Source organism: Pinus tabuliformis, chromosome Q (genome assembly GCF_031772625.1).
Source record: "Pinus tabuliformis cultivar Carrire ecotype Pingquan chromosome Q, CPIR1, whole genome shotgun sequence".
Lineage (NCBI taxonomy): Eukaryota > Viridiplantae > Streptophyta > Pinopsida > Pinales > Pinaceae > Pinus > Pinus tabuliformis.
Genome location: NC_142296.1, coordinates 393,745,672 through 393,760,072, shown reverse-complemented (window position 1 = coordinate 393,760,072; position 14,401 = coordinate 393,745,672). Strand labels below are relative to the sequence as shown.

General features: G+C 40.8%; 1 protein-coding gene across 1 annotated transcript; it reads left to right on the top strand.

Moving 5' to 3' along the window:
* Positions 1-39: 39 nt before the first annotated feature.
* LOC149219830 (ornithine decarboxylase-like) lies at positions 40-1,773 on the top strand. Its single transcript, XM_089382685.1, has 2 exons — positions 40-596; positions 854-1,773. Exons 1-2 carry the CDS (start codon positions 93-95, stop codon positions 1,664-1,666), a joined length of 1,317 nt encoding a protein of 438 aa, XP_089238811.1. The 5' UTR covers positions 40-92; the 3' UTR covers positions 1,667-1,773.
* The last annotated feature ends 12,628 nt before the right edge of the window (positions 1,774-14,401 follow it).

Below are 14,401 nucleotides of genomic sequence, written 5' to 3'. Positions count from 1 at the left end.
TGCCTGCTATAAATAGAAATGAATGCAATGCTTTTAAAGCTAGAATTCTGTATTGCATTTTATTTTTCTATTTCTGTTTGTGTCTGTGGATAATGGCCACCGGGCAGGTCATAGTGACATCGTCCTGTTTAAATAAGTCGAGCGTAAACGAGTACAAGTGCTCGTCTTCGGCTCTAGAGAGGGTGCTCGCAAGCGCTGAGGTGAAGGGCCGAAAGGTGATGGTCCTGCGGTCAAGGTCGCAGGAAGCTGTGAAGGTGATGGTGCAGTCCATTATCGACAATGACGATGTGAACGACCCGTTTTACGTCCTTGACCTCGGAGTGGTGGTTGATTTGTGGCACAAATGGCAGGAGGCCCTCCCCACTGTCTGCCCCTTTTACGCTGTCAAGTGTAACCCAGAGCCGGCGTTATTGTCGGCCCTGGCCACGCTTGGGTCTGGATTTGACTGCGCCAGCCGGGTGGAGATCGAAGCCATCCTGAAGCTCGGCGTCTCGCCCGATCGAATAGTCTACGCAAATCCATGCAAGGAAATAACACACCTCAAATACGCAGCGAGCGTCGGCGTGAATCTAACAACGTTCGATTCCATTCAAGAAGTTGAGAAAATCAAGAAGCAGTTGTCTATAAGGAGACTTTTTGGAAGCCTTTTCGGTGGGTTTTTCTGGTCAAAATCCGGCAGCAATTTATTGGAATCGCAAGTTTGATAGCTAGTTTCTGCACAATCAAAGTGTGCCAGGGTTTTTCAGGGTGCTGAATATGCAGTGAAAAAACCATTTTAACTGCAACAAATCAAGATTTACCTCAGTTTCTTCGGCGGATTCCGTCACTGGAATCTCCAAAAATCGCATTATAGACAACTCCAATCAAGAAGTTCCACCCACGGTGCGCGTTGTTGCTGAGGGTGAAGATACCCAACGAGGAGGCGGGAGGTGCGCGGATCCCGTTGGGTCGCAAGTACGGCGCCCTGCAGGACGAAGTCGAACCGTTGCTGCAGGCAGCACAGGGCTCTGGCCTTGCCGTGCAGGGCGTCTCGTTTCACGTTGGAAGCAGTGTCTCGCGCTCCGGCATCTACGCAAGCGCGATCGCGACCGTTCGGGACGTTTTCGATTCGGCCTCTCGGCTTGGGATGCCGAAACTTAGTATTGTTAATATCGGTGGCGGTTTCACCGCGGGACAGCTATTTGCAGAGGCCGCGGCTACAGTCCGAAAGTCTTTGAAAACATACTTCCCCGACGAATCAAAGATTTTCGCTATGGGTGAGCCGGGTCGATATTTTGCCGCGAGCGCCTTCTGGCTGGCCTCCTGTGTAATCGGAAAACGGGTAAGAGGAGAAGTGAGGGAATATTGGATTAACGATGGCATCCATGGCACCATGAGTTGTCTTATACACGACAAAGCCGTCATCACTGCGCTCCCTCTGGCCTGCAAATCCCGCCGCTCGAATGCCTCCTGCACCGGGCTGCCCAGCTATCCATCTACTGTTTTTGGACCGACATGCGACGCTTCCGATATCGTCCTGATCGATTACTTGCTGCCGGAACTGGTGGTCGGTGACTGGCTTGTTTTTCCCAAGATGGGCGCTTACGCTGCTTCCCTCGGCACTAATTTTAATGGCTTCTCCGTTTCTGCCATTCCAACCTACTGTGCCGCCTCCTTCCCTCCCTAGACAGCCCAAGCCAAATTATAGAAAATAAATCCACTATTCGTTCGGCTTCGTTATCATTTGTATCTGATATCTGTATCCTTATCTTAATTCATTTACTTGGTTCCATATCCCTTGGATGTCTGAATGTCCAATCATGTTTATTGGATATTATTTTATTATTATAATGATTATATCAATAAGCTTCTTATAAGTGACGGCCATTAACTAAGTTTTTATCTTCATAAATGAAAAGGTTCACTGTTTTCCACCAAAATATTATTTAGCAATTTTTTTGGATGTGAAATTGAGGTTTTCATTTTTGTAACACCATATTTACAATACCCATAAGGGTCCATGTGACAGAAACACATATCAGTTGGATATATGATGAAATTTTTGGGAGGCTTCTGTTTGTAAACTGTGAATCGTTTGTTTTGGGTATTGTATTGGTTTTACGTTAACAGGTAGTAATGTTTTGGGTTTGGTATTTTATTAAATTTCAGCTATAAAATTTATAGCGAATAAAAATTGATTTATTATAAAAAATTATATAATTTTTGTTTAATTTTATAATGTTTTTTTCTTTATTTAATATTAAAAATATATTTAATTAGATCCATAGAAGTCTTTTTCTGATAATAGTCCGGGCAACTATTGTCGAGCTTTATACTATTACCTTTATGCTAATGAATTGACATTTGTCCCATTTTCTACTTGAAAATAGTCCGGGCAACTATTGTTTACCTCTATACTATTACCATTACGCTATTGAATTGACATTTGTCCCATTTTCTAAAACAACATCTGTTCTTTTGAATGATAAAATAGTTATTTTGTTTTTTGGCAGACACATAATTTTTGGTGAACTCATATATGTAACGAACTATACACGTTCACGCATGTTAAGGATAACTGAGATTGCATTCACCCCCACCGCGCATCGCATATATGCTTATACGACGTGCCCAGTAGGCGCAGTGTATGAATAATTACATATTTTATTCTTAATATATTGTTATGCCTCTCGTGTTGATTTAATTTAATATAGAAAGATAAAATATATGACTTATATTTAATCTCATATGTATGATATTTTTATGTTCCTCTCACTACTATCACTACTACACCGAGACATTTTTTTCGAGACAAAAGAAATTTTTGTTTAAAAAAAATCTTGTCTCAAAAAATCATTTTTTTATTTTATATTAAAAATTAATATCAATTGATTCGTCTTAAATATAAATTTTAAGGCAAAAATAGGTTGATATTTTAAGACAAAATGTTATATTTAAGACAAAAATAGTTTAAGACAAAAATATTTTAAGACAAAAGTAGTTTGAGACAAAAATATTTTAAGACAAAACTTTATATTTAAGACAAAAATAATTTAAGACGAAAATATTTTGAGGCAAAACTTTATATTTAAGACAAAAGTAGTTTGAGACAAAAATTTAAAGACAAAACTTTATATTTAAGACAAAAATAGTTTAAGACAAAAACAATTTAAGAAAAAATTATTTTAAGACAAAACTTTATATTTAAAACAAAAGCATTTTGAGACAAAAATATTTTAAGACAAAACTTTATATTTAATACAATGACCACTTTTATATTTAATATTTATAAGAACTACTGTTGGATTGAAAAAGTATTAAGAATGAATATATAGAGATGAGAATGTGAATATTAAAAAAACTATTAAGAATGAATATATGGAGATGAGAATGTGAATATTAAAATACACTAGAAATAAAGAAAAAAATGATTTAAAAGAAGAAATATGAAGAAAAAATCATTAGGCGTATATTAGTAGGTAACATATTTGTAATGATAATGAAGCTTGAAAAGAAAGAGGTATTCATGTTGCTTAAGAGATGCATTTCTAACATTTAAGGCCATAAAGAAAAGTGTAATGATCATGACGTTAAGGGAGTAATTTAAGCTTTTGAAATTTTGTTTATGCAACCTTTGAAGTTAGCCATGGGGCCTCTTCCTAGTAGTGTTGGAGGATTGGATGTAAGAGGCAAGCAACTTGGTGTATGTTAATCTCTAAGAAGGTAGTTAAGTACACTTGTTACTCATAAGTTATGAGTGTCTCGAGAGAGCTAAGTGAATCTTTGAAGAAATAAAATAATATCTCTGATATCACAATAAGGATGAGCATTTGAATACAAAAATACCAACATTTAGATATGGCATATGCATTTTTCTCCAGGAAGGTGGTGATATATCTCAATGTAAGTTAGGTAGGATCAAACTCTAATAATAAGAATTATAGACAATCCCCTTCCCAATCGTGAATCATGAAGCTCATCTCATGGAACATCAGAGGGCTCAACAGCTCGGCGAAGGGACGATTAATAAGGAACATGCTACAACAGGAAAAGCCTCAAATTCTCTTCTTGCAGGAGACCAAGTGTAATTCCACAACGTTGGATCAGATCCTTGCCAAAGCATGGCCAGGAAGCAAAGAAGTGGTGGTGGAAGCCATGGGAGCCTCAGGAGGGCTAGCCATCGTTTTTGGATGATAGAGCTATAACACTTACCAACATACATGCCAGTAAGCACTTTATTCAGGCCAAGTTTCATTTAAGAGGGACAAATGTTCATGGACACTTAACTAATGTCTACTTCCCCCAGGAGGCAACAAACAAAGTAGACACATTGAACACCCTAACTTAGATCAACTCAGAAAGATCCCACCCACTTTGGATCACAGGAGGGGACTTCAACATGATTACAAGATTGGAGGAAAAAAGAGGAGGACGGATCAAGCTGGATTGTGAAAGCACGCACTTCAAAAACTACATTCATAACAACAGGCTTATAGATATGGAATTCAATAATGGCGTTTATACTTGGAACAACAAGCGTGAAGATGCCCACCAAATTGCATCTCGGTTAGATAAATTCCTGATCTCTGATAATGCAATACATCTTGGCCGGGATCTCTTGGCCTCTATATTTCGACTCTCTGGCTCGGACCATTGGCTTATTAGGCTTCACTGGCAAAGACCAGGAGACAATGTTCTCAAGCCCTTTCGCTTTGAATCCTTTTGGATGAATCACCCTGATTTTCATAACCTGATAACAAAGACATGGAGAAATTTCACACCACCAAAAGGCACAAAAATGTACAAGCTCCAACAAAAGCTAAAACATATCAAGGAAAAAATAAAATAGTGGAATCGCTTTACCTTCGGTAATATCTTTCATGCGCAAAACACTCTTGAACAAGAAATGCAAAAATTACAGCAGAGAATCATAGCTGAAGGCAAATCCGAAACCATAGCAGAACAGGAATGTCAACTACAAATGCAGATCTTAGAAAGTGCAAGACATGCAGAGATTCTTTGGAGACAAAAATCGAGGATCCGATGGCTTAAAGAGGGCGAACGCAATACAAAGTTATTCCACCATACCACTATCCAACGGAGAATGCACAACAACATTACTCTCCTCCAATATCGACAAGGGGAACATCTAGAGAAGCATGAAGATATAGAACAGGAACCCCTCACCCACTTTCGGAGAGTGCATCAGGAAATGGAGACTGATCGGCTGCCAGCTATAGAGAAGATCATCAAGATTATTCCTAAGATCATAACTGAGGAACACAATCAAATACTCATTAGGCCTATTTCTTTACAGGAAGTGGAGACAACTATGCGACAGCTCAAAGTTGGGAAAGCACCTGGACCAGACGGCTTCACTTCGGTCTTCTTTCACAACTTCTGGGATCTAATCAAGGAGCAAGTCTGGCAAGTAGTCGAGGAGTCCAGAGTTAACAGATGGATGCTTCCATCCTTGAATGCCACCTTCATCGCCCTCATCCCTAAGGAGGAGAACAGCCAGACTCCGGAAAAATTCCGACCTATTGCACTATGCAATGTATTGTATAAAATTGTCTCCAAAGTGATCACCACACGCCTCAAGACCTTGCTTCCTCTTCTTATATCACCGAAGCAATAAAGTTACGTGGAAGGAAGGCAGATCACCGATGGCATAATTCTCACTCATGAAATCATTCACTCCCTAAAGCAAACCAAAAACGTAGGTATGCTCCTAAAATCGACCTCTCAAAAGCTTTCGATACTTTAAGCTGGAAATATATTCAAAAAATACTGCTAGCCTTTGGCTTTACCCCCCCTTGGGTAAGATGGATTATGAGTCTCATCACTTCTACCTTTTTCTCAATTCTTGTCAACGGGACCCCCTCCACCCCCTTCCACCCATCCAGAGGTATCCGACAAGGGGACCCTCTCTCACCCTTTCTATTTGTTATTCTGGCGGAAGGTCTTGGACGTTACATCAAATATGCCCTTCAAAACTAGCAATTACGTGGCCTTTCTTTCCAGAATACCCCTACTTTCACCCACCAACAATTTGTGAATGACAATATGTTATTTGGTCATCCTTCGGTCCAGGAAGCGCATAAGCTGAAATCAATTTTATCTGACTTTTCGGATGCCTCTGGGGCCTGCATTAACAAATCGAAATCTCAAGTCTTCTTCTTTCACACACCTCCCATCACTCAAGCCTCCATAGCCAGAATTTTGGGCTTCTCGATTGCATCTATGCCCTCCAAATACTTGGGAGCTCCAATGACAGCCTCTGCCTTAAAGCACTCATCCTAGAAAATTCTCCTAGAAAAACTGGAAGCCCGTATCTCTTCATGGACCTTTAGAGCTCTCAATATGGTGAGTCGCCTAGTTCTAATCAAGGTAGTGCTACAATCTATGCCGCTCTGCCTCTTCACGGTCCTGGCAGCACCCAAATGGGTTCTTAAAGCAATCAAAAATCTTCAACGGGATTTTTTATGGGGGAATACGAAACAAAAAAGAAAATGGGCTCTAGTAAAGTGGGAAACAGTTTGGCACCTAAAATCCTCTGGAGGCACTGGATTACGGGATCCTTAGCACAACAACGAGGTCATGGGAGCGCGCATCTGGTGGAGATGGGTCTCGAACCCATATACTCCTTAGGCAATCCTCTGGATAGCTAAGTATGCTCATAATAGACTAGTGGATGATTTAATTCGGCTCAAATAAGTTGGCACAAGCTCTCTAATTTGGAATGTTGCCAAACAACATAAAGATCTAATCCAACAACATAGTTTTTGGGAAATCAGGAATGGAGATAATGCGAGGTTTTGGGAGGACTCTTGGCAGCAAAGACCAAAATTGAAGGACCTACTCACGCCCCACCAGCTTCAAGATTTGGTAGAGCAACCGACGATCAAAGTAAATCAACTTTGGGAGGAAGTTAACAACCAAGGTTATAGGCAATGGTTATGCTCGAACCTCATTCTTGGGCAAGCCATGCAATCCATCAAAGATAGCCTAGATACGGAACTCTCAAATAGGAAAATTCGCCAATCAGATAAGAAAGGCATCATCAGATGGGGTTATGAAACGAGAGGTACCTTCACTTCCTGGGAAGCATATCATATAATACTAAGGGACCATATTGTCAAGGATAGCCTCTGGCACAAAGTTTGGGAACCACCAATTTGGCCAAAAATCTCCACCTTTCTCTGGTTGCTGTACCAAAATAGAATCCTTACTTGGGATAATCTAAGGAAACGGAGTTTTCACAGACCTTCCATTTTCCCAAATTATAAACAGGCATAAGAAACTAAGGAAAATCTCCTAAACTCATGTCTGTTAGCAACCCGACTTTGGGAGAAGGTTAGCTTCAGATGTCAAAGAGATGGACGAAATAAGGAGGATTTAACCAGCACTATTCGTTCTTGGGCACCTCACCCTTATAAAAGGAAAATCTTAAACACCATATGGAAGCTAATATTAGGTTTCCTCTTGTGGACAATCTGGAAAGAGAGAAATAGCCGCATCTTCAAAGACCATTCCTCTCCCATAGAAGTTCTATGGATCAATATATGTCAAAACATACGAGAAACCTTGATGCTCCAAACGTGGCTTGATGATGATTTCCCATCCAAACCACAGGAACAAAATATATGGCTGAACTAGAACCTTTAGTGGAACCATGAGCAGGTACACCTAAGGAAAATCCCTCCCTCTGGATATACATCTGACAAATGGACTCCACACCCACCACACATGGTACTGCTCAACTTTGATGGAGCATCAAAGGGAAATCCAGGAAAACCAGGATTTGGGGGAATATTTAGAAATCACAAGGGCAATGTTCTCCAAACATTCATGGGGTCAATAGGTTGGGATACAAACAACTCAGCCGAATTAGAAGGAATTTGGCAAGGACTTCTCCTGGCTCAGAGCAATAGATTCTTCCCACTCATAATTGAAGGGGACTCTTAGATCTTAATTAACATGATCAACCAGATCTTATAGGGAACTCCAGCACATAAAGTGGGTAGTAGTTGGAGATTGGCGTAAAGGTTGGAACAGATTGAACAGTGGCTACTCATTCATAGAGCAGTTACCATCAGGCACACTCGTCGGAATGGTAACAAAGTAGCAGATCTCCTAGCAAACATTGGCGTTGAAAGTGGTAAGACTCTTCATGTAGGAGCTCTTAGCACTATAGCCAATACTCATCAATTGCAGGATTTCAATGATCTAGTGCAAAAGGAAAGGGAAAATGCAGAGGAAACGCACCCGGATGTGGGTGTCAACAACAACATTTAAATGACAAGACGGATCGCCGGCGGGTTGGGAAGCCATCTGGCTAAGTGCTTCGTCCATAGAGCTCACCGCAGATGGATTAAAAACACCTTGCAGGTGACATTTATTGACTCCGAAAGCTGTGACGAGCTCACCTCCTTCAACACCATGGCCCCTGCAAACCGTTTTGTTACTTCTCCCCTTCTCCATGGTGTTTGTCCTCCGCAAGCGGCTGAACCATGTTTCAAAACTGCTACAGGCAGTCGCTGCCTAATTCTCCCTGGTCAGAATTCTGGTAATGGTTTTCATTTTTCGCATTCCTGTCATTGTCTTCTTGATTGTGGTTCGCCCACCCCTGCTCCCGCTCATCGTCGCCTTCATTCCAATTCTTCCGCTGTCAATTCAGCCATGGCTCGCCTCAGGCACCGCATGCGCAGTAGGCATGGAGGTTCGCATGGAGGTTTTAACCGCTCGCGAGCTTCTACCAGTTCCACCTCTGACTCCTCAAACTCAACTACTGAATTTCCCAACTCGCTCATTAACCCCACTCATAGCTACCCAAATACCAGAAGTGGGAGAGGTTGGAGGGAAAATGTTGTCCGCACTGTGAATCTCCCACTCCCTCCTCTTTTTGGCCCTCACAGCACACAATTTCATTTCTGCAGTTCACTAAACAGGCCTACAATCACTGCTACCATCACAATTTCTTTCAAGGAAGAGTCTGCGACGCAAGCTACTCTGTCTAGTCGTGGGAACAAGCAGAACACGGAAGAGACAGGTAGTCATGGGATCAGCAACAAGCAGCAAGGTGAAAGCAGTAAGGCTCTGCATGACAAAGATAACGTTGGGGACGCTGGTAAGCGACAGATGGATGCTGAAGGCACTGTAGATTCTCCAACTGTTCAAGGTCGCGGCGCGTCTGAAGAGGATGACGATTGGTATCAATTTGCCTACCGGATTGAGGAAGAGCCAGCTCTGGAGGAACCACCAGCCTAACACGTGGCCTCACGAAAAGGTCTCCAGCTCCTAGGTGGATTTGTCTCACTTTTTGTGGTTTTTGGCCTCTCGCAAAGGTGTCCGACTTCCAGGCAGATATGTTTCTATGATTCGTGGTTTTGTGGTCTGGATGTGTTTTGTCTTCACGCCAAGTGTCTTGAATTCTCTGGTTGACTCTCTGCTAGGTGAAAATGGCATACTGTTACTTGGTTATGTCCCTATCTTTTTGGTTCAGGATTGCATTCATCTTTGTTCATTTTGGAAAACCAAGGTCTACTTTGAAATAGTTATTCTGGATCAATGGCTGGTTTCCCCCATAACAGGGGCAGTCTTCAAAGCTTCTTGGACTGGTTTCCCCTCTGTTGGGGCAGTCTAATACCAACAGTTGCATTTTGTGATGATGACTGATGCTTAACATCTCTGAGATCAGGTTTCTCTGTAACTTTTTTTGTATTATATTAATAGATCAATACTACTTAGAAAAAGAAAAACCTATGTTTAATACAATTAACAATTAAGACACAAACATATCAATTTAAGATGATATTATCTAATTACAACTAAAAAATTGATTGTGACACTGCACCCTAAGTCGGCCAGCTTGTAGACAGCTATTGTCTTGCGCCTATACTGAGGTTGTTACTTTACTTACCGTTCACGTTATCTTATATAAAGACAACGATTTGTTGGGATCTTTGTTTTTGGGGGTAGTCGACTAAGAAGAACGCGACAAGTTTTACTGACAAGATTTCTCAGACATCAATTCCTCTTCTGTCCCTTTCATATATGCTGATACGATTAGATACAACTTGTTTATTGTTTCATTTGGCACTACTACACGGAGGGGGACTTTAAGACAATTTTTTAGGAGAAAAGAAATATTTTGTCTTCAAAATTTCAATATGAGGCGATAGTAAAAAAAGGTAAAGGTAAAGGATTAGGGGTCTGTCTACTAGCATTCACTGAGTGGTTGGTTTACCATGGTTGTGAAGTGATATTCAATAAAGGAAAAGCATTCCTGAGACACATAGCCACGGGGTAGGTGAAGCAGATCGGGGTTCGTGTGAAGAACCTGTATAAGCTAGATGTGGAAGAATGTGCTACATTAAGCACTAAGGCGGAGAAAGTGAAGGTTGCGATGTTGATGAACTTTGGCACAAAATACTTGGTCATTTGTATCATGGTACCTTGAATATTATAAAACAAATAACCACTCGCCTCTCTAAAGGAGCACTTAAGCAATAGGATATATGTAAAGGATGTACATTACAAAAGTACATAAAATCCACATTCCATGATCAAGACGACAAAGCACATGCAGTCCTAGAAAGGATCCACTATGATGTTTATGGACCTTTCTTAACAACCTACACTGTCAGACACAAATATTTTGTCACTTTTATTGATGAATTCTCACGGAAGTGTTGGATCTTCTTCATGTGGAATAAAGATGAGACATTCTTTGAGTTCGTAGAATTCAAGACACTAGTTGAAAACGAAGCTAGCAAGAAGGTGAAGGCTCTGTTGTAGAGGCTGCAACACACTCCAAAATTTTGGCCTGCACTTAAATATCAGAGCCTACTATGGATATTGTGATCAATCATTCCTTAGTCACTTATTGGTAAGTTGATGATCTCAAGCTCCCCTTTTCAATCTTAAGAGTCGTTTATGCTTTTATCTTTACATAGAATGTTTCATCTTTGGGCATGGGGGTAATCGCTTGTCATGCAAAGGGAGGTTTGTTTTGCTTCAAGGGGAAATATTTATGAGAATGATACATGTTTAACACTCATTTCACACACTCTTACACAAGTGTCGCATTTATCCTCCTGAAGTCTATAATCAAAGCCACACTTGCCGTAAGCTGCCACAAAGGTTGTTGCATTAAGTGAAGTATGTGTTATATGTTCTAGATGGTCTATGTTGTATCGATAAGTTTTCAAGTGTGCGATCATAATGAAGTTTTATCACTATTGACATAAGTTCCACTGATCCCACACTTAGCTAAATTTCAGAGTTTCCTTAGCAACCTAGCCTCATCTAACTTTCTTGAAGTACATACTTCACATATGTAACCCTCAAGATTTTCTGTTTCTTGTTCGAACCGTGCAATGCACAGAAATCCCAACCTCCCTTACCATTCAAAAATGCACATTGGTTTCCTCCAGTGTCCTTCCCTCAGCCGGAACCCACTATCTCCAAATGATGAAAAATGATTTTGGCGTAAGGCCAAAACCCCTTTCATATCAATATTCAACCCTGAGACCTGTGGGTTTTGGCCCACAAACTTATCGGAAGAATTGTTCGTGGCCTTAGTCTTTAAAAACTAGGACCATACGACTTAGTCGATTTTTCTTTATAAATCGGGACCACAACACTTTATTGGAAATACACAGGAATACACGGGAAAACACGCAGTCGAAAGCATGGCAAGACTTCAAAAAGAATGAACCCGCGTTCATAAATCGTTGGGTCCCCACATCCGGTCCATCGGCGTCCTGTTGTGCTCTCCATTCACCGATCTTTGTCGTCCATTACTTTCCCAAATCCAACGGTCAACATTCACTCTGAATATTCAAACTGGTGCATCAATCCTCCACCGTCGATCTGCACTTAGTGGATCCGATGGTCCACATCGATTTCAGGTGGACAAATAGCACGAGGATTAACCACCCAATAAAGCGATTTCCTCTCTCCTCCTCGCTACTACGTGTCAATCACTAAGTGGAATCGGGTTCTCACCCTTCAATATCACTTACCACTTTTCACTCACCCAAAATACCACTTCCACTGTTTCGAAACCACTTTTTTTCACGAAATAACTTCCGTGCTCTTCCACCGTGTGATGACCATCGATCTGTTCCATCGGACGGTTCTGATGGTTCCTTCAGGTTCCTTTGTATTCTGATCTGGACCGTTGATCTCTGAGATCCATCGAATCCTGTGCATTCTCTCATTCATCCGCCATTTGATGGATTATGCGCTTAAAACACAGTTTTGCCACCGACTATATCTACACACAACACACCATATATAACAATATTTTCGTTAATCAATGGATCACCATCGATCGTTATAGTGATCAATGGTTGATCAACAATCTCGTAACACAGGAATTAAGCCATCATCGCATATATATACGGATAACACGAAAAGGCATTATTACATATACACACACTGAAATCCACACAATATCAACACTGAACACACTTTATATTATACACGATATGATTACAAATCTAAGGCATTTCAGCCTTGGGAGAAAATTCCCCTTCAACTGCATTTTGATCACTCTGTTCTCACAAATTTACTTTGTTCTCACTCTTTCCTATTGAACATGTAGGTTCATCATTTATAAACACATTGGATCGGATCACTGAAAGGATCCGATCAAATCCTCTCCATGAATCACTCAACTATCCCTAATTCTCTCTACATGCATACATACATATGGCAAATTACATTAAATAAGTCTTCTAGAGACTTTATCCATTCTATCAAACTAGCTTTATTTTAATAGAAATGTCCCATGTTTACTCCGATGGTCCACGTTATCCTCCTTGCCTCGCTTTGGATTCCTTGTTTGATTAAGAGTGGTGAATGCTCCTGCATTAGGCTCAAGGATGTCATGTTTGTTCTAGGCCTAAAGAAAAATCTCATCTTTGTTGCAATTTTGGAAGACCATGGTTGTGAAGTGATATTAATCAAAGGAAAAGCGTTCCTAAGACACATAGCCATAGGACAGGTGAAGCAGATCAGGGTTCGTGTGAAGAACCTGTATAATCTAGATGTGGAAGACTATGTTGCATTAAGCACTAAGGCGGAGAAAGTGCAGGTCACGATGTCGATGAACTTTGGCACAAAATACTTGGCCATTTGCATCATGGCACCTCAAATATTATACAACAAATAACCACTAGCCTCCCTAAAGGAGCACTTAAGTAGTAGGATGTATGTGTAGGTTTTAATCCCGTACAAAAATTACCTACATACGAATTCTAAAACACAGAAAATAAACAATGCGAGAGCATAACACATAAAACACATATACACAGAGATTTTCCCCTGGATCCCGAAACCAGGACTACCAGCTTGATTTTTTCATTATGTACCTTTCAATGTTATAATACATATTTCTACATGCCGAAGCATCCAATACCATGGACCAAAAACCATCGCGTCTAATACCATGGACCGAAAACCATCACGTCCAAAAACATGTGCGAAAATCATGCACAAAACCATAGGTGGGTCCACCCATCCTAACATAGGGTCCAAAACCAAAATTTTCCAGGGCGCTGCCCTGGAACCCATAAAGTGGGGTTACAGGTATGCCTCAAACCCCCTGTGAGCCCCCCGCTACACAATCGGTGCAACGAAGGCGGGCTCCTCCCTCCCTCTAACCCCCCGGTTAACTACGTGGGCTAGTCGTGGAAAGAATATAACACAACCCAATAGTATGCAAAGGATGTAGATTGTGGAAGTACATAAAATCCACATTCCATGATCGGGACAACAAAGCACATGCAGTCCTAGAAAGGATCCACTATCATGTTTATGGACCTTTCTCGACACCCTCCACTGCCATATACAAATATTTTGTCATTTTTATTGATGACTTCTCACAGAAGTGTTGGATCTTCTTCATGTGGAAGAAAGATGACACATTATCCAAGTTCGTATAATTCAAGGCATTGGTTAAAAAAGAAGCTAGCAAGAAGGTGAAGGCTCTACTGTAGCAACTGCAACACCCTCCAAAATTTTGGCCTGCACTTAAATATCGGAACCTTCTATGGATATTGTGATCGATTGTTTCTTAGTCACTTATTGGTAAGTTTATGATCTCAAGCTCCCCTTTTCGATATTAAGAGTTGTTCATGCTTTTATATTTACATAGAACGTGTCATCTTTGGGCATGGGAGTTATCGCTTGTCATGCAAAGGGAGGTTTGCTTTTCTTCAAGGGGAAATATTTATGAGAATGGGTTGTCCTCACCACATAGACATGTTTCACACTCATTTCACACACTCTTACACAAGTGTTGCCTTTATCCTCCCAAAGTCTATCATTAGAGTCACACTTATCGTAAGCTGCCACAAAGGTTGTTGCATTAAGAGAAGTATGCGTTATATGTTCTGGATGGTCTATGTTG